Genomic DNA, 20,523 nt, shown 5'->3' on the forward strand with positions numbered 1-20,523 from the left:
AAAAAAGGGTTCAAGGTCTCTTGCATTGTTTCATAAATCCAGAGGAACTACCAGTCTTCCTGCGAGATGAAAGAGATGGAAATATCTAGTGTAGGGTGACCAGATTTGAGGTGGCGAAAAAGAGGACACTTGCGATTGTTGGGGGGGAAGTCTAAGTACAGTAGACTTCTGTGCAAAGCGCCATTCAATTTAAGTACACGCTTAATGGTCCCATGAAAAACTGTGAAAACCGGACGTTTTCATGAATTTATAAAACCCCCCCGGACAGGACATAAAAAGAGGACATGTCCGGGCAAAAGAGGACGTCTGGTCACCCTAATCTAGTGTGTGTGGGTGTGCGCTCCCGCCACTTTTTAACCGCCTTTTTTATTATGACTCAGAGTGAATCTTCCATTATTGTGGTGAAATCTCAATTTAACTTCCCATCATCCAACAAGATCGTGTGTGTGTGTGTGTGTGTGTGTGTGTGTGTGTGTGTGTGTGTGTGTGTGTGTGTGTGTGTGTGTGTGTGTGTGTGTGTGTGTGTGTGTGTGTGTGTGTGTGTGTGTGTGTGTGTGTGTGTGTGTGTGTGTTCTCATAGAGCCGCTGACAGCTGTCAAAGTGCCAGGATGTCCAGCGTTTCCTACCATATCTCCAACCTGCTGGAGAAAATGACATCCACTGACAAAGACTTTAGGTAAGACAGAGTCATGATGTGTGTGTGACAGTGAGATGACACTTTTCAGTCCTGGCTCATTATGTCTGTCATTTATCTCACTTTTAACAGGTAATGTGCCTTTTTTAAGAAAGACTAAAGTAAATAACTCTGGTAGTTCACTCACTCACAACTTATTTGAGCTCAATGTGTTTGGTTAGAGAAGTTACCTTGAAGTCCTCAAACGTCCTAATACTGTCATTCAGACACCTGTAATCTCATTCACACACCTGTGATCTCATTCAGACACCTGTAATCTCATTCACACACCTGTAATCTCATTCACACACCTGTAATCTCATTCACACACCTGTGATCTCATTCACACACATTCACACACCTGTAATCTCATTCACACACCTGTAATCTCATTCACACACCTGTACACCTGTAATCTCATTCACACACCTGTAATCTCATTCACACACCTGTAATCTCACACACCTGTAATCTCATTCACACACCTGTGATCTCATTCAGACACCTGTAATCCCATTCACACACCTGTAATCTCATTCACACACCTGTAATCTCATTCACACACCTGTAATCTCATTCACACACCTGTAATCTCATTCACACACCTGTAGTCATACTGAATGTTGAATAGCTCATAAGTAATACAAAACAACAATGTGAAATGTGTGTTGAAATAAATGAGCTCAATCACAAATCAGTTTTCATTGTAGTTTAATTTTTAAACGTCATTAGAATAAAGACACCTGTAATCACACTGAAAGTTAGCCAGTATTATGAGAAGTGTGTCAATATGTGTTGCGAGTATAAGTATAGTCCATCATTAGTAAAAGTCCTTGTTGGGTTTAGAGGCAATAAATGATTAACCTCCTGCTCCAAACATAGCGCTGTTTACTGAAAGGATCACAATACAAAGTGAACAAAGCAAGGTGAATACAAACGTTTGCTGCAAGGGGGTCCGGTCAGGGTCTTAGAGTTGTAAGCTCTTCACCTGGACTCAGCCAACTCCGACGTGGGCTCCCTTGCAAGCAGCTTTTTATTAAGTTTCAAGGTTGTACAACATGAGCACGTGTCGTCTGGTGTGAGTGGGTGCAGGGATGTGAGTAGAGATGATTGCTGACATGACAGTCACACTGGACTACAAAGTGAATCAGTATTTACACAAATCACAATGTCAGGGGTTCCACATATCATCACTTGTTATTCACATTTTGGATGAACGTATCATTGACACATTGGATTCTTCCAAATGACTGTTCGGGAACGGATTGTCTGGGTCCATTTGCTGTAAGAGAACATAGCTGGAGAACACTCTTGCAATTAAGCTTGAAATCATAGATGTGTGACGTTAGTATGAAACCATGGATCATTTTCAGTGAGCCATCTCTTTTGAGGTTCTGGTCCTGATTGTTCTGTTGTAAGCCCTTGTAGTAAAAGCCCTCTTATCCCCAAAAGGATACAAACACCTCCCACTACGACCTTCCACCCTGCAGCCATTGCTAATTGAAGAGTGGATCTGTTGTTTTCTTCACTGGGTTGAGACCAGAGTGACGCTATAAGTCACTCCACCCCTTTGTAACCAGACTTCCTCAACTAATCGTCGTTGGCTCTAGGTGTAACGGTCTTACAGTGACTCAGGTGTATCCAGGTTCCTCGTTCAGCGATTTTCACAGCTGTAGGGCTCGATAAGATGACTTATAGGGGCCGTCCCAGCGTGGGTTGGACCAGCACTTCCGTTTGATGACCTTTATCAGCACCCACGCTCCAGGTTTCACCGGGTTATCCTGTAACAACACTTCATCATCTGGCAGATTATTTGCACTCATAACACCTTTATTTTTGAGCACTTTCAACATCCAATCAGCTAACGTGTTCTCTTCTTCTGCTTTGTCTTCATCGTCGCAAAACATGGGTCATCTAAAGGGTGTTCCATGTACTATCTCAAATGGGGTTGGTCCCTGCTCAGTAGGAGTTATTCTCATGTATAGCTTTACTAGATCTAGACATTCAGGCCAGGATCGACCTGTTTGTTCCATTGTTTTCCTTAGTCTTAACTTCACAGTTCGTTCTACTGGTCCTGCACTTTGTGGATGATATGAACAATGGTTTTTTAACGTGATGCCTAAATGCTGTGTCATCTGTGTGATTACTTCATTTACAAAATGCGGACCATTATCACTATATATTGTCTCAGGGATCCCATAATATGGGACCATATGTTTGCATAGAGCTTTAGCTACTGTTATAGAATCAGCTTTCTCGCTAGGTATCATTTCAACCCACTTGGAGGATGGGCAAATCAGAACTAAACAATAGTGTAGGTAATTACATTTGTTAAGCTCGATAAAATCCATATGACTCATCTGAAATGGATACTGTGCTTTAGGGAAGCGTCCACGGTTTGGCCTGACATTGCCCTGAGAGTGATGTTTGCAACATATCAAACATACTCTACAAAACATTTCGAGTAAGAATAGAATCCTGATGTATGGAAATACTGGTTGATTTCCTCTACCATCCCTCCTGTTGAGACATGACAAAGTCCGTGGCTCAAAATTGCTGCTGTTTTATATACGTTTTTTCGGGAGGATGGATTTGTTGTTGATGTAGTATATGTTGTTCTGTATTTGTGCACCGTGTTTAACCATGTTTGTTTCTAATGTAGGTGAGTGGGTTTGCATGTCTCTTAAAACGTCTTTAGGAATAGGTTCTACCTTTTGTTGAGTGAGATTAGTCAATACATGCACGCCATGTTGGCCAGCTGCTGCTTCTTTTGCGGTTTTATCAGCAAATGCATTTCCTATAGCTACAGCACCAGTGCCTCGTGTGTGTGCCGCAAATAGATGCAATGTGGAGTATGCATATTGACTGTCTGTATAGATGGTAACGTCCTGTCCTTTTGCAGCTTCACATGCTTCTGTTAATGCTGTTATTTCTGCTGCTTGTGCTGACATGTGGTGTGGTAATGGCCCTGCACTGATGACGTGATGATCCGATACAACTGCAAATCCTGTTTGAGTTTTTCCCTCAATGTTTTTTGAACTTGAGCAATCGACATACATCACAATACCCTTGTCTAGTGGCAGATCAGATAGATCTGGTCTGGGTTTACATAATTGCTCAGTTAAGTCTTTACAACTGTGAGCCATACCATCCTCTTCAGTTGGCATGAGTGTAGATGGATTCAGTGTGTTACAACGTTTGAGGGTAAGGTGTGGCTGTGATAACAATTCCTTGAAACCTTGTGAGATTATTGACAGATGTCTGGCAGGAGAGAGAAATGTCATTTTGGTCTGTGTCATAAGGACATCTACTTCATGTGGTACTAACAGCGTCAATGGGGGAAATAGAACTACTTCTGCTGAACACTGTACTGCTTGTGCTGCTGCACAGACAGCTCTGACACATGCAGGGAGTGCACATGCTACTGGGTCTAGGCGTTTTGAGTAGTATGCTACAGGTTTCATTTTTCCTCCACAGTTTTCTGCTAGCATTGATGTCATAAATGAGCCCTTACAGTCGACTGTCTGGCTAAAAGGTTTGTCATAGTCGGGTAGTCCTAACACTGAAGTGCTTGTTAGAGTTTGCTTTAGTACAGTTAATGCAGTTTCAGCTTCTGCTGTCCACTGTATTGATTCTGACATTGCCATTGATTGGCGTAGATAAGGTCTAGCAGTGGCTGTGTCAATGCAGCGTAGTCAGGTATCCATAATCGAGCATGGTTGCATAATCCTAAAAATGGCATCGTCTGTCTCTTTGTCTGGGGTTGTGGAGCGTTTAGTATGGCTCGTTTTCTCTCATCGTGAATGCGTCTTCCTTCTCCACTGATATCACGGCCTAGAAATTTCACTTCCTTTTTTACCCACTGTATTTTCAAAAGTGATGCTTTGTTTCCTGTGTGTGCCAGGTGCTTGAGGAGCGCCACGGATGTTTGTCTACAATGTTCTTCCGTGTCTGCTGCTATCAAAATGTCATCTACATGTCAATACTTGAGAGTTAGCTGGTGTTGGGAAGTCTGCTAAACAGTTCTGCATTGCCATAGAGAAGATTGTGGGGCTATCACAATACCCCTGTGGGAGTCTAGTGTAGGTGTATTTTTTACCCCTAAAAGTGAATCCAAACCAGCCCTGTGATTCTTTTCTACAGGAATAGAGAAAAAGGCATTACTGAGATCAACTACAGTAAACACACCTTTATCTGCTGTTAGTTGATTTAATAGTGTATGTGGGTCTGGAACGCATGGGGCCATACTGTCTACTGCTAAATGTACTGATCTAAGGTCTTGTATCATTCTCCAGTTCTCAGAATCTGCTTTCTTACTGGGAAGATGGGAGTGTTGCATTGTGCATCTGGAGCTTCTATTAGAATTCCTGCTTTTATCATACCCTCTATTATAGGCCTTATTCCTTGTTCTGCATCCGGTTTCAATGGATGCTGTCTCACCCTTGGTCTATGATTTGTTTTTGGTTTGATTATGACAGGTGTAGCCGTGGTCATTAACCCTACATCTGTTTTACCAGTAGACCAAAATGACTCTGGAATTTCTTTGAGCTCTGGGTGGTCCTTTAAGTCCACCAAATATCATTCTTCTACCCAGCTGTTGGATTGAGTCAAGTGAGTCACGTGTTATCTGGTGTGAGTGGGTGCAGGGATGTGAGTAGAGATGATTAATTGTCCTTATCTTCACAAATACAAGATACAAAATAGAGGAAGCAGAACTCGCTCAAACCAGTTCTGCAGGTTCACCCTGTGTGTCTTATGCAGACTATATGGGTGTTGTTCTATAGCTAGTGGAAAACTACTGGCAGTTGGTTAATACAGTAATGGAGAGTAAATGCACGAACATAAGAACATGACAGTCACACTGCACTACAAAGTAAATCAGTATTTACACAATGACTATATTCTTCATTTCAGCCCTGCATTCAAAATCTTGCGTGAGTCAATGTACATTTTCAGCATTGCCTTATACTTACCCCCTCCCCCCAAAAAACTAGAACCATTCTAAATTTCAGAATGATAAGTATGTCAACAACAACAACAACAACAACATGACAATACACATTTTAGTCAACTCATCCTTTTAAGTATTGATGAGTAAATCTGTCTTTGCTGCCTATTTGTTGATGAATATGGTCTAAGAACATAATTATTGAGACAGGTGATTTTGTTTATGCATCTTTATATATTCTGTGTGTGTGTGTGTGTGTGTGTGTGTGTGTGTGTGTGTGTGTGTGTGTGTGTGTGTGTGTGTGTGTGTGTGTGTGTGAGAGAGAGAGTTGTCTTGTAGCTGAATGGCTCCAGAAAAAGCATTTGCTCATTCTCAGTGTCCACAGGAGACATTAAAGGAACCCGTACTGGTCCCACAGAGGGGAAATTCTGCATTTGACCCATCCCAGTGTTAGGAGCAGTGGGCTGCCATATGCACGGTGCCCGGGGAACGGTGCCTTGCTCAGGGACACCACGGTAGCACTTGGTCTTTCCGGGACTTGAACTGGTGACCTTCCAGTTCCCAGGCCAAGTCCCTCTCCCACCACCGCCCTAGATGATGTTCACGCTGAGAAAAGGAGGTGTCTAAAATGTTTTAAAAACCATAAACGAGTGAAAGTAGATATCCCATATTCACAGAAATACATTTCAACAGAACATTTTCCCTTTCCTGTAGTGTGTTCTATAGGTTTAAGTGCATGTCAACGGTCTGCAAAGGCTAAAATCCCTGTTTTCCCTCCAGAGTATGAGAAAAACAGCGTAGGAGGACCCCTTTAATTTATTTCTAAATTTAGATTCTGACTTTTTTTCTAACTTTGGACTTCTATAAATGTCTCTATGTTCTCATTGCTCGGCTGCTTCTTCATCCTTTTCTTTTCAAAATTCACTTTTTGTCTCCCAATTTCTTTTCTTCTTGTTCTTTTCAAACATCAGATTTTTTCCCCCCCTAAAATATAAAATACATGACTTTTTTCAAATTTCTGAAATATGTTCTAAATCTCAACTTTAAAAAAAAATACTAAAAATTCAGACATTTTTTCTAAATGTCGACTTCTAAAAATGCTCTTTTCTCATGATTCTAACTCCTTCATGTGACCTTATTTCTTTATTTTGTTATTGTATTACTCAGCTGCCAGGGTGTTAACGCACACCAAGCCCTGGCAGCACATCACCCCCATCCTCAAGAAACTCCATTGGCTGCCAATCAATCAAAGGATCTGCTACTAAATCCTCCTCCTCACCTACAAATCACTTCACTCATGGGCACCCCAGTACATCACCGACCTCCTCCAGCCGTACTCCCAGTCACGGTCCCTGCGCTCCACCAGCAAGGACTTCCTCTCCACTCCTCGCACCAGACTCAGAACCTTTGGCGATAGGGCTTTCTGTGTACTTGCCCCTACCCTCTGGAACACTCTGCCCTCTCATATCCGTTCTGCCACGTCTCTTACACAGTTCCAAAAGCACCTGAAAACACACCTCTTCTCTCTTGCCTATCCTCCCTAACCCCCCACCCCTCCCTCTACCTCCCACTTTGTGAAGGGACCTTGGGTATTATGAAAGGCGCTATATAAATCCAAGTCATTATTATTATTACTTGCCCTCTTTGTCTTAATGACAAAGGTATTGTGAGAAAGGCAGATTTATTTTGTGTTTTACAGGTTTGAAAATGTACAAAAAAGGGAATCCTTAAGTAGATCAACAAGTCATTTGACTAAATCAGTCTATCCCTACCAACAGTCCAGGCAGGAAGGGAAATCAAACTTCCTCAGCAGCTTTTTTTATGTCAGTAAGAACTTGAAGTTGGGTTGGCGCCCTTTTTTTTTGGCTGGCAGAGAGCCCGCCCTGTCGGGTTTACTCCTGATGTTTCTGCAGAACCTCCCACATCACGTCTGTCTGCTGGAACAGAAACAACCCCTTAATCCTGGCTCACAGATCGGCTCAAACAGGTGGGTGAGTTTTCTTGGTTGTTTTTCTTATGATTTCTATTCTTTTTAGTGTAACCATTAAAAGTATCAACTTCTCCGGTGTTGGAGTTCATCTGAATTGTGTGATTTTCCATTGTGCTGCAATAGGCGGCAACAGTTAAACCAAAGTGTTTTATTCACATGTTCATTTTTATTTGATCTTTCAATGAGTTCTATATTTTACTACTTTAATTGAACTGTTTTTTAAAAATATTTTAATTGTATTCTTTATTTTGTGTTCATGTTCCCCTCCTACCCTTCATTAGTTTCCTCCCTTCAAGCGTATTTATTGCAGTGTGATGCGTTTGGGAGGATTGTGGGTCAGATAGTCAGTGGAAAATATTTCATTTCTATCCACGATTTAATCTTTTTTGCAAATGCTAAAGTGTTTTTGGAAAAGGAGAAGATAAAATAAGTTGCAGATCTGTTCCGGAAAACTATCAAAGTAGTATGTCCTTAACAACATTTCCTTTCCAGTACCGGTCCACTCCTCCTTCTAGCTCACATTTTCCCGCTCATTTCTTGATGCTTTTTTTGTCACCATGACAGCAGAGCGGCTACAGGAAGAGCGCTGACTCATTCTCAGTGTCAACACGTGATATTATGACGGTCGCACTGAGGAAAAGGAGGCGTTGAAAAGTGTGTTGTTAACAAGCAACAAGTAATTATATCCTAGATTTAGATCCTTGTATTGGCCAGCGCTCCAACACATCGTACGTGATAGGCTAAGGGATAAACCAATCACAGCAGAGCCAGCCAGCTAAGAGTACACTTGTTTTGTTTCTGTCCACAGCTGGTTTGGTAAATATGTTGGGTATACTGGTTTGTACTTAAGAAATCATGTTGATTTGGGTTTTCAGACAAAATGAAGATCGCTGCCTTCAATGTCAAGAAACTGGGATGGAAAAAAGTCCACAAGAAAGCCGTACGGAACATTCTCATCAAGGTAACCGTGCAGTTCAGAATCAGAATCAGAAGACTTTATTTATCCCAAACTGGGAAATGTTTGTGTTGCAGCAGCGAAATACAAAGAGAAGCAAAACAAAAACCAATAATTAGAACAAAAAAATCAAGTAAGAATACAAATGAACAAAAAGGCAATAATAATAATATCAATGTACAACATGAAGTGTGAAGGAGTGCACGTTAAGTCCAGTTTACAGAGAGGCTATGGAGCAGTGAGTTGTCTGCAGAGGGGATTATAGTACAGGGTTACTGCAGAGGGGATTATAGTACAGGGTTACTGCAGAGGGGATTATTGTACAGGGTTACTGCAGAGGGGATTATAGTACAGGGTTACTGCAGAGGGGATTATTGTACAGGGTTACTGCAGAGGGGATTATTGTACAGGGTTACTGCAGAGGGGATTATAGTACAGGGTTACTGCAGAGGGGATTATAGTACAGGGTTACTGCAGAGGGGATTATAGTACAGGGTTACTGCAGAGGGGATTATAGTACAGGGTTACTGCAGAGGGGATTATAGTACAGGGTTACTGCAGAGGGGATTATAGTACAGGGTTACTGCAGAGGGGATTATAGTACAGGGTTACTGCAGATGGGATTATTGTACAGGGTTACTGCAGAGGGGATTATAGTACAGGGTTACTGCAGAGGGGATTATAGTACAGGGTTACTACAGAGGGGATTATAGTACAGGGTTACTACAGAGGGGATTATAGTACAGGGTTACTGCAGAGGGGATTATTGCACAGGGTTACTGCAGAGGGGATTATAGTACAGGGTTACTACAGAGGGGATTATAGTATAGGGTTACTGCAGAGGGGATTTTAGTACAGGGTTACTACAGAGGGGATTATAGTACAGGGTTACTGCAGAGGGGATTTTAGTACAGGGTTACTACAGAGGGGATTATAGTACAGGGTTACTGCAGAGGGGATTATTGCACAGGGTTACTGCAGAGGGGATTATAGTACAGGGTTACTGCAGAGGGGATTATAGTACAGGGTTACTGCAGAGGGGATTATAGTACAGGGTTACTGCAGAGGGGATTATAGTACAGGGTTACTGCAGAGGGGATTATAGTACAGGGTTACTGCAGAGGGGATTATTGTACAGTTACTGCAGAGGGGATTATAGTACAGGGTTACTGCAGAGGGGATTATAGTACAGGGTTACTGCAGAGGGGATTATAGTACAGGGTTACTGCAGAGGGGATTATAGTACAGGGTTACTGCAGAGGGCAGGAAGGTTCTCCTGAACCTGTGCTTGTGACAGCGGAGCTATTTCATGTCTTTGTACATGGTGAGAAAGTCAAATGAAGGGAGCTGGGTTTTTTTGTTTTTAATAACGCTTAGACATAAGTTTATATGAAGGTTTTATTTGTTTGTTTTTTAATACACTTTAATGTAGCTGTTACACCCTGGAAAGGGAGACATAAAAGAAGGACTCTCAGACAGATGCTTTCTCTCGAACAGCTTCGCGGAGAGTTGTATTGTCTTCAAAACTTTTACAAAACACCGTAAACAATATTGTGCAATTTCTCTCTATTCCAAATAAGCAAATGTTTATGCAAATAGTACAGCAACTTGGAAAATAAAACGTACATTTCCAAGCTTACATGCACATAACAAACGTAAAAAAACAGTGAATAAAACATTTTCTGCTGTTCTGACATTCTGCACATCAAATACTATACTGCCTGTGCCCAGGACCGGCCCTGGGCACAGGAGAACTAGGCGCCCGCCTAGTGCGCCGAATTGGTGGGGGCGCCCTCTAGTGGCGCCCTTATGCATACATCTTTCTCCCAACCAGGGCCGGCCCTGGGCACAGGCAGTTTAGGCGAATGCTAAGGAAACTACGCTAACAGAGTGTATGGTTAGAAATAACCACACACCTAAACAGTATTTATCTGTGCGTCTCCATCCAGTAATGCTGCTCTCTAACTGCCGCGGCTTCAAGCACATTAAACATCGTAAAATATAAACACACAAATACTTTAACACTCTCTAAATTATACAAACAAAAACATTTTTACAAAGTTTCCCAACATAAATACTGAACTTTTACCTGGAAAGGGAGATATAAAAGAACGACTCTCAGACAGACGCTTTCTCTCGAACAGATTAGCCGCGCACCGTGGCAGAGTTCCCGCTTCCGGATTCTGTAGACATGACTAAACGATCACAGATTTATAACAAGGCTCGAAAAGCAGATCACCGAGAGTAAGAGTAAAGACGTTTTTTAACACTGTGTATGTTTTAAACACTTTAAAAGACTCTTATTATTTATAGCATCATATATTTAAAAGACCTTTTTGACCGTTTTTATCTATTGCACTTACAATGACTTCATAATAGACACTAAAGATGTAGGCAATAAAATGAATGGTGGCTTACCCCCTTCAGTTTAAGGCTGCTTCATTGTCATATATATGGAAAACTTTAATAAAACAAAGCCATTAATATTGTTGCTATTATTAGTCACACGTTTCTTTTTATATGCCAACGTTTCTACCCAACATTTTTTAAAATATTGTGTAGATTTTATTTGAGTTTAAAGCAATTAGAATTTAATTTACAACAAAAAAATCAATTTCGTTCCTTGCTTCTTTTTCTCTGTTGCTGTGTTTTGCAGATTATTTCTCAGTACAGTGTGGTGGTGCTGCAGGAGGTGATGGATGGGAGTGGTAAGGCCATGGCTTTGCTCCTCCAACACCTTAATGGCTATGGGTGAGTTCTCCACACATTTAAAGGGGCTATATTCTGCACACTTTCAGGTTCAAATTTGTATTTTGTGGCTCTACTGCGACATGTCTCCATGCTCTAATGTTCAGAAAGCTCTTTATGTCTCTCATACTGCCTGTGCTGCAGCACCTCTATTCACCCTCTGTCGGAAACCAGAGCCCAGTCTGCTCTGACAATCACATTTAAATTTATGTGGCTGAATCTAAAATGAAACAAAAAAATGTAATTGGTGATTGTGAGATATTTTCAGTTCCAGTTGTTTCTGTTTTCTGACAGAGATAACAGAAGTAGCCTGTACTACATGGTGTGCAGTAAACCTCTGGGACGGGGCCGTCAAAAGGAGAAGTTTGTCTACTTCTACAGGTCAGAAACACAAGTACACCCAAACCCGAACAATGAAATGAGGAGGGATGACACACGGCAAATGGTTTTGGAACTGGATTCAGACCCAGGACAACATGAGCTTTACAAATCCCACATCGTGCTGCTGGACTAAACTCTGCATACATTTCCTACAAGGCTTGGCTGAAAAACTTCAAGTGGTTTTTGAGACATCTCACTGACTAACAATAAAACATTAATAAACAAAACATAACGTGTGTGTGTGTGTGTGTGTGTGTGTGTGTGTGTGTGTGTGTGTGTGTGTGTGTGTGTGTGTGTGTGTGTGTGTGTGTGTGTGTGTGTTTTAGGAAGGAAGAAGTGCAGGTATTAGAGTCCTTCCAGTATGTAGAAAATTATGAAGGGGATGTGTTCGCCAGAGAGCCTTTCGTTCTCCTTCTGAAATGTCCAAAGACAGGTATTTTTGTGTATGTGTGTGTGTGTGTGTGTGTGTGTGTGTGTTTGTGTGTGTGTGTGTGTGTGTGTGTGTGTTTGTTCAATTTGATTAATATCTAGAATATATTGTGAGGATCAATTTGGGTGTTGTGTGGACCTTAATGGATTATAAGGACATTTTGGACTGTTCTGTATTTTGGTACAGACCTCCAATAGACTGTTTGAACCTTAAATAACCTCTTTGGTTAAAATATGGGTGATTGTTTTGTTTATGTAGGTCCTGAGAGGTTTGTATGTGTGTGCATTAGTCTTGGACAGCTATCATTGGGAGGACCACTTGGAGTTTTAGCAGTTGTGAGGACCTACCTTTGGGACAGACCTAAATGGACTGTTTGAACATCAAGACTCGGTTAACTTTAGAGTGTGTGTGTGTGTGTGTGTGTGTGTGTGTGTGTGTGTGTGTGTGTGTGTGTGTGTGTGTGTGTGTGTGTGTGTGTGTGTGTGTGTGTGTGTGTGTGTTTCTCCATGTCTTTGTGTGTATTTGCCTCCAGTTGTGCAGGAACTGGTGCTGATCCCGGTCCACGCCAAACCAAAGGACGCAGAATCGGAGCTGAACGCTCTGGATGACGTGGTCCAAGCTGTGAGAGCAAAATGGGAGAATGATGTGGGTTTGAAATGTATTAAGTCTTTACAGTATTATTGATGGGTGTGAGGGAGGACAAACATTATGGGAAAATGTTTACATTCAACATGAACAAGTTTATGTTATTGAAGATATTAATGAATGTTCTTTGAGAGATTTCATAGTTTGAACAACCTTTAGAAATGAGCATTTCACTTTGTTTAAGCTTTGAATTCCTGCAGTATAAATAAAGTCAAAAGAAATTAACATGTTGTGTTTTTTCCATTCTGAATTTGGCTGTGTTGTTATTTCCTCTGCAGAACATTATGATTTTGGGAGACTTTAATGCCGATGGAAGTTATCTCTCCAAGAAGAAGAAGGACTCGATCCATATCTCCTCTGCTCCGTATTATTGGCTGATAGATGATGATGTCGACACCACGACTAGCAACAATAACGACAACACCTACGACAGGTAGCACACAGATCATAGCTACTGTTTAATCCAAGCATTTGTTGTGTTTGTAAAAAAAAAAGACTGTGCTGTATTTAACGCCAACAGGATCGTGGTTTATGGAAGGAGCATGCTGATGGCCATCGTCCCCGACTCAGCGAGAGCCTACAACTTCGAGGAACAGTTGGGCTTGACAGAGGAAGAAGTGAGACGCATGTTTAGGGTTGGGTATCGGTGGTGCGATGAGATGATGGGATCATTCACAGCTTGACTACAAAATCACAGCGTTGGACAGAATACTAAAGCACATGTCGATAGTTTATAAAAACTGCCAGAAGGGTGGATAAAAAATAAGCCAGGAAGGTTAGCTCTCTACTACCTAACAAGCTGGCCAGCAAATGTTAGATCTCATCCAACTAGCTAGCTAGCGAAAGTTAGCTATCTCCTTTACAAACTAGGAAACATTTGCTATCTATTTAACTTAGCTAGCTAGTTAATGTTAGCTATATATCTAACAAGTTCTGGCAGTGAGAGTCATTTTTTAAAACATTGTTGACATGCTTTTATTAGGCCGACTGACTGCTGTCATATAGCCTGCAGCTTCTCACAGCTTGTATGTTGTAAATTCCCAAATATGCGCTGTTTGGATAAACTGATCCCATATTTTAACAGAAAAAGTGTTAAAACTTAATAACAGGCATTCAAAAGTTTAAAAAAAAAACATTGCAACCCTATTCCCTGCTCTAACCGGACGCACCAACACCAAATAAAGCAATGTGGAACCAGCCCAGAGCAGGCGAAGCATGAGGTGAACTACTGACACGATTAAATGTTATTTTTATGTCAACAGACTCGTAGTGTCAGTGATCACTACCCCGTGGAGGTGGAGCTGAAGCTGAAACCACCTTCCTCTAGAGGACGAGCTCAGGGTATATCTTTTTGTTTCATCAACATCAGTGACACACATTAGACTTTGTATGGTTTTCTGATTTAACTCTTGCTGCATCATGAATCTCACATTAACAGTATGGTTATACTCCTTTTCAAACGACCCCTTACAGGAGCCCAGAAGAAGAAGGCAGGGGCAAAAAAGCAGAGGAGGACCTACTAACCTTCAGTATATCATCTCAGTTGGTTATGGCGCTTCTCAACATCGGAGTTTCCTTTTTGATTAATTATTTCTTTTTTTTTTTTCTTTTTTTTAAACTTCTTTTTATTGAAAAATATAGGTTATAAACAGAGACACATCAGTACAGTTACATGAGTTTTTGTTTTTTTTACACACAAGAATCCCCCCCTCCCATCCCATCCCATCCCACCCTGACTGGACCAAATAATAAAAATAAAAATAAAAATATATATATGTATATAGAAGTTTTACAATACAGATAGTTAGAATGAAAAAACAGACTTGAAATTGAAACATAAATATACAAATATGATTTCTGTGAAGGATGGCACGCTTTCAAAGCCATATCATGACAACCATTGTGATTAATATAGTCAGGTGTTTACAGTGTAGCCCGAATATAGAGGTGGGGAAGCAATCACTCTAGACTCAGCCAAGATGTCCACTCACTACATCGGTAAGGCTCGGAGGCCACTAAAATATGACATTAGTGATCCCCACACTGAGAGGAATTTGTTAGAACCTCTTATTGTGAATTTGATCTTCTCCAGGTGTAAAAACATCATTACATCTTTAAGCCACTGTGCTGCAGTGGGTGGAGCGCTTGATTTCCAAAGCAGTAAAATTTGCCTACGTGCCAATAAAGATACAAATGCTATGATGTTGTTTTCGTGTCAAGTTTGTTTCTACGTCAGGTACACCAAATATGGCAATCATAGGGCATGGTTCTAAAGTCGTCTCTAGAACTTCAGATAGTACATCAAATATAGTTGACCAGTATCCTACTAATGTATTGCATGACCAAAACATATATGTCAAGTCAGCTACATTAACATGACATCTTACACATTTGCTATCTACATTAGGATAGAAAGAGGATATCTTAGCTCTACACCAGTGTATTCGATGTACAACCTTGAATTGGATTAAACCCAGTCTTGCACAGGAAGTGCTGTTGTTCACTCTTGTTAGAGCTTTGGTCCAAACCTCTTCTGAAATCTCAGTTCCAAGTTCCTTTTCCCATACATTTTTGATCTTGCCTATCTTAACATGATCAAGTAACATAATCAATGAATAAGAATGCGTTGTAAAACCTTTCAACCAGGAAGGAACTTGCAAAAGTGAGTCCACTAGGGACTTTGTCGGGAGAGCCGGGAAGTTTGAGCTATGGCTTTTAGCAAATTGGCGAGCTTGAAAGTAACGAAATAAATCAGTTTGTTGAAGGTCATACTTGGAAATCAAATCATTGAAACTAGAAAATATCCCATTCTCATAAAGATCACTAAATCTTTTGATCCCTTTCCTATGCCATCCTGCAAAGGCCTGGTCTAATTTGGCTGGTAGAAATGTATGATTATTACACAGCGGGCTCTGAATCAAAAGTGTTCCCCTTGTGTTAGTATGCCTTCTAAACTGAGTCCATATTCTAAGGGTAGAGATGACCACGGGGTTATGTGTAAACTGCAAAATCTTGATAGGAAGGCTAGATGAAGCCAGAGCATGTAGAGAGGTCGACATGCATGACCTGCACTCCAACTCGCACCAATCTGTATCTGGAGATTGCACCCAATATGTTATTTTATGGATGTTTGCTGCCCAATAATAGTTCCTAAAATTAGGGAGGGCCAACCCACCCACTGCTCTTGGTCGCTGGAGTAAGTCTTTACCTATCCTAGGAATTTTACCATTCCATATGAACTTTGAGATTAATTTATCTATCTGATGGAAAAAGGATTTTGATAAGAAAATAGGGAGACATTGAAACAGAAACAGAAACCTTGGTAATACATTCATTTTGACACAATTCACTCTGCCAGCTAAGGTCAAATGTAAGATATCCCACCTTTGTAGGTCTGATTTAAGTTTAACAATAAGGGGGGCAAAGTTCTCATCAAAAAGATCTTTGAAGGCAGGAGTTATTTTAATGCCTAAATATTTAAAACCTGACCTTGATATATGAAATGGTAGTGCCTGATTTGGGATTTCCCTCGCTGATTTATTTACAGGTAAGCATTCGCTCTTTGATAAATTAAGTTTGTAGCCAGAAATCTGTCCAAAAGTGTGTAGCAGTGAAAGTATGTCATTGATACTTGATAGTGGGTCTGAGATGAAAAGCAGCATGTCATCTGCATAAAGGGATAGCTTATTGTCCACTCCCCATCTGGGAATACCCTTTATTGAGGGTGCAGATTTTAAAGCAAGGGATAGTGGTTCTATTGCTATTGTAAATAAAAGTGGACTAAGTGGGCAACCTTGTCTAGTACCTCTAGATAAAGTAAAGCTTTGTGAGCGCAGCTGGTTTGTGACCACTGATGCCTGTGGGGAGAAATAAAGAAGTTGGATCCACTGGCTAAACGTTTTACCAAAACCAAATTGCTTCAAAGTAAAAAAAAGATAATCCCATTCCACGCGGTCGAATGCCTTTTCCGCATCTAAGGAAACCAAAACTTCTGGTACGATGTCAGGTGAAGGGCTGTATAGTACATTTAAAAGACGTCGCACATTAGAAAACAAATATCGCCCTCTAATAAAGCCCGTCTGGTCTGTTGAAATCAGGTGTGGCAAGGGTGCCTCCAATCGCATAGCTAACATTTTAGAGAGTATTTTAACATCAGAATTCAACAGCGACACTGGTCTGTATGAACCACATTTACATGCATCCCTACCGGGTTTCAGCAAAAGTGTAATTGATGCTTCAGTAAGGGATCCTGGGGGGGCTAGCTGACCAGAAAACTTCTTGTAAAAATCAATTGGGAACCCATCGGGTCCTGGGGCCTTCCGATTTTGCATGGCAGAGATGGCTGAGGTAACCTCTTCATGACTCAGTGGTTGGTCTAGTTGCTTTGTTTGGTCATCAGAGAGGGTGGGAACTTGTATTTTATCAAAAAAACGTAAAAAAAGTGTTGTGTCTTTAAACGATTCTGAATTATACAAATCAAAATAGTAGTTTTTAAAGGTAGAATTTATTTCTAAAGGGTCTGTGGTCAGCTTTCCTGTAGTATCTTCAATTTGAGAAATGTGTTGTGATGCAGATTTAGATTTTAGTTGGTGAGCCAGAAGCCGGCCTGCCTTTTCACCATGTTCATAAAACATCCCACGTGATCGCATAATAAGTTGCTCTGTTTCTGAAGTAGACAGTAAATTATACTGAGTCTGAAGATCTATCCTCTCTTTGTAGAGTAAGGGACTTGGAGATGCGGCACATTGCCTGTCTAAATCAAATATTGAATCCATTAACTGTTTTTTTTTTCTCTTTCTCTCTCCATTCATAAAGGCTGAATATGCTATTATCTCCCCCCTAACAACAACTTTAAGTGTTTCCCAAAGTAATGATGGAGAAACTGAGTCTGTTCTGTTTGTTTTCAAAAAACTATCGATGGCTTTAGAGATTAAAATGCAGAACGTCTCATCTGATAATAATGCAGTATTAAAGCGCCATTGAGGACGACTAGTGTTAGTGTGGTTGAAAGAGAGATGCATAAGTACGGGGGCGTGGTCTGATTCTACGATGGCACCATATTCAACCTTCTCTAAGGAGCACATCAGTTTTTGATCAATGAAAAAGTAATCAATTCTCGAGTATGAATGATGGACATGAGAAAAAAATGAAAAAGTTTTGCTTTGAGGATTCAAAACGCGCCATGGATCTACACATGCTGCATGCCCAAAAAATTCTAAAAATGTACTGGCCATTTTTGATAGGGTCTGTACTTTAGGGTTGGATCTGTCTAAGTTTGGGTCCATGACACAGTTAAAGTCACCCCCTAAAATCAAAAAATGAGAATTTAGATCTGGTAGTTTACAGACAAGTTGTTGCACAAACCCTGCATCATCCCAGTTAGGAGCGTACAGGTTCACTAGTACAACAGGGGTATGGAAAAGCCGTCCAGAGACAATAACATAACGACCTTGTGAGTCAGATACAACACCAGAACAGGTGAACTGAGTTTTCTTGTGTAGTATTATTGCTGTTCCCCTTGCTTTAGAATTAAAACCAGAATGAAAGATTTGTCCTACCCATTGTTTTTTTAAACGTAGTTGGTCAGAATTACGTAGGTGAGTTTCTTGAAGAAATATAATATCAGCTTTCAAATTCTTAAGGTGAGTAAATATTTTAGATCTCTTTACTGGACTGTTGAGCCCTTTAACGTTCCATGATGCGAAACTGATCGTTGACCCCCCACCCCCACCCTGTAAACTGTCAGTCATAGTCACACAATAAAGTCAAAAGTGTAGTGTACATGACTCGTTTTGTGCATAACCATGTAGATGCCACGCCTCCCTCCCTCAACAGAAAACAACATAATGCAATCCAAAATATGTACAGTATATAGAAAAGACAAAAAGATCCAGTCATTAACCCCAGATTCCCAACACTCCTTTTGTCTGCCAAACTGGCAGCGCGCAGGATTCCTCCCCCTTCTGAACACTTCCAACAATTCACCTTAATCATCTAAACTTTGCTTTCGAGGTCTCCTTCATATTAATGGAACCAATAAACTCCAACCATAAATCAAGGTTCAGTTTTCAGTCATATGAAATAAAAATAACACTTAGACATGCCGTACTAAAACAACAAGTTAAAAAGTCTTGTGACGGCCGGCCATTGTTAATGTATGATAACGTTGCTAGTCAAGAAGTATGCTACACTGAGTTAGCCTGAGCTAGCCGTGGCTGCTACTTTACCCGGCGTCATTGATATTCAGTGTTCAGTTAATCCTCATGTTCCGGAACATCAGAAATGTCGGCCTTCCTCTCAATCCTCCGAGCGTAGAACGTCTCAGCATCCGATGGTGTCTCGAACATCAGCGTCTCTCCTCCATAAGACACTCTTAGGCGCGCAGGGTAGAGAAGCCTGAATTGAATCCCTTTCTTATACAGAGCTGATTTGACGGTCTTGTAAGCTGCCCGTTTCTTAGAGAGGTTGGCACTCAGATCAGGATATAGCCTCAATGCGTGTCCCTTATACAGCATCTCGTTCTGCCTAGCCCAGCGTAGTGCTTTCTCCCGGTCTTGATACTTATGGAAAGTAACAATGATTGCTCGAGGTGGCTGGCCATCTTTGGGTCTTCGCATAAGAGCACGGTGGGCTCGGTCTAGTTCAGGCGGTGTGGCAAACACCTGCGTCCCCATCGCGTCTTTCAAAAGCGTGGAGATGAAAGTCACCATATCGCCGTTGGGCTCACTACCCTCCGGCACGTTTATTATGCGGAGGTTTGCTCTTCGAGAACGGTTCTCCAAGTCATCGACGCGGTCTACTAGTGCAGCATTCGCAGCCTGTAGTTCAGATATGGTTTTCTCCACTTTATATAGTGCTTCAAAGTTCTCACCTGCAGTGATCTCTACAGATGTAACTCTGTGTCCCAGTGTATCCACCATTTCTCGAAAACCAGCTATAGATGACTGGATAGGCGCCAGAGAGGCGTGAATGAGTGCAGCCATGTCCTCTTTAAGATTTTCACGCTGCTTCTCCATTTCTGCTGTTAGCATCCCAGCGAGTTCGTTAGTAGCTGTAGCCGTCGCCATGTTAGCCACTTTGCTACTAAGAGTTGATTTCTTCGGCTCTGTATCCCCTTTGGTTTTCTGAGAGCTTGGCATGTTCTGAACGTGTGGTTTTGGTAACAAATGAAATAAAAATACTTAACTGAATATATATACTCGACTTCCGTTTGTATAACAAGGAGTTTTAAGGTAGTTAAATTCAAGGTATCAGGAGACACTCGTTCGCACGTCTGATCACCACATGTTCCAAACCGGAAGCCCTATGATGAATTATTTCTAACTTCCATTGTTGTTACTTTTCTACAAGTTTCATTTGTGATGTTTTTTAGTCTCAGTTGGAGTTCATAAACTGATGATTAAGATTCCCGTGAGGACGCATTTTGTTTAGTTAAAATATTTGAACCTAAATTCATAGAGTAAATAAACCTGCCTTGCCTTGCTCAGTTTCTTGTGTTATTGTGTAACTCTAATTCACCCAAAACAACTCACTAAATGACAACGAGCAACAATGAAGTCTGGCGGCTTCAGGGCTGTTTATCATCAGAGTGAATCTCCTAAAATATTCTAAATATCGACATTTTAATAGGCTAAAATATATCTTGCTGACAACCATACAGCAAAATATATTGCCGAGCTCCGTGCTGTCTAATTTCAACCAGCCATGAATAATGTTACTGAGTTTTGTATTGATTAAGAGCAACAGCTGTTGG

The 20,523-nt window shown here is 41.0% G+C and overlaps 1 protein-coding gene across 4 annotated transcripts; it reads left to right on the forward strand.

Annotated features, from left to right (window-relative positions):
* The first annotated feature begins 7,395 nt into the window (after positions 1-7,395).
* Positions 7,396-20,256, forward strand: LOC134882170 (deoxyribonuclease-1-like 1). Of its 4 annotated transcripts, none has more exons than XM_063909757.1 (11): positions 7,396-7,608; positions 8,487-8,572; positions 11,223-11,317; positions 11,609-11,695; positions 12,022-12,128; positions 12,658-12,770; positions 13,049-13,203; positions 13,291-13,387; positions 14,033-14,111; positions 14,244-14,355; positions 20,082-20,256. In XM_063909757.1, the coding sequence occupies exons 2-10, from the start codon at positions 8,492-8,494 to the stop codon at positions 14,291-14,293; spliced, it is 864 nt and encodes a 287-aa protein (XP_063765827.1). In that variant the 5' UTR covers positions 7,396-7,608; positions 8,487-8,491; the 3' UTR covers positions 14,294-14,355; positions 20,082-20,256. The 4 variants fall into 4 exon arrangements, with proteins under 4 accessions (XP_063765827.1, XP_063765828.1, XP_063765829.1 ...); XM_063909758.1 differs by having other exon boundaries at positions 14,244-14,350; positions 20,077-20,256; XM_063909759.1 differs by having other exon boundaries at positions 7,398-7,612.
* Positions 20,257-20,523: the final 267 nt, after the last annotated feature.

The sequence above is a fragment of the Eleginops maclovinus genome, chromosome 20, assembly GCF_036324505.1.
Source record: "Eleginops maclovinus isolate JMC-PN-2008 ecotype Puerto Natales chromosome 20, JC_Emac_rtc_rv5, whole genome shotgun sequence".
Taxonomy (NCBI): domain Eukaryota; kingdom Metazoa; phylum Chordata; class Actinopteri; order Perciformes; family Eleginopidae; genus Eleginops; species Eleginops maclovinus.

Bases quoted from the DNA above. Each gene is read 5' to 3' on its own strand.
- LOC134882170 (XM_063909757.1), top strand. From the start codon at position 8,492: ATGAAGATCGCTGCCTTCAATGTCAAGAAACTGGGATGGAAAAAAGTC. The intron at 8,573-11,222 runs GTAACCGTGCAG...TGTGTTTTGCAG, and splicing joins TACGGAACATTCTCATCAAG to ATTATTTCTCAGTACAGTGT. The intron at 12,771-13,048 runs GTGGGTTTGAAA...TTTCCTCTGCAG, and splicing joins GAGCAAAATGGGAGAATGAT to AACATTATGATTTTGGGAGA.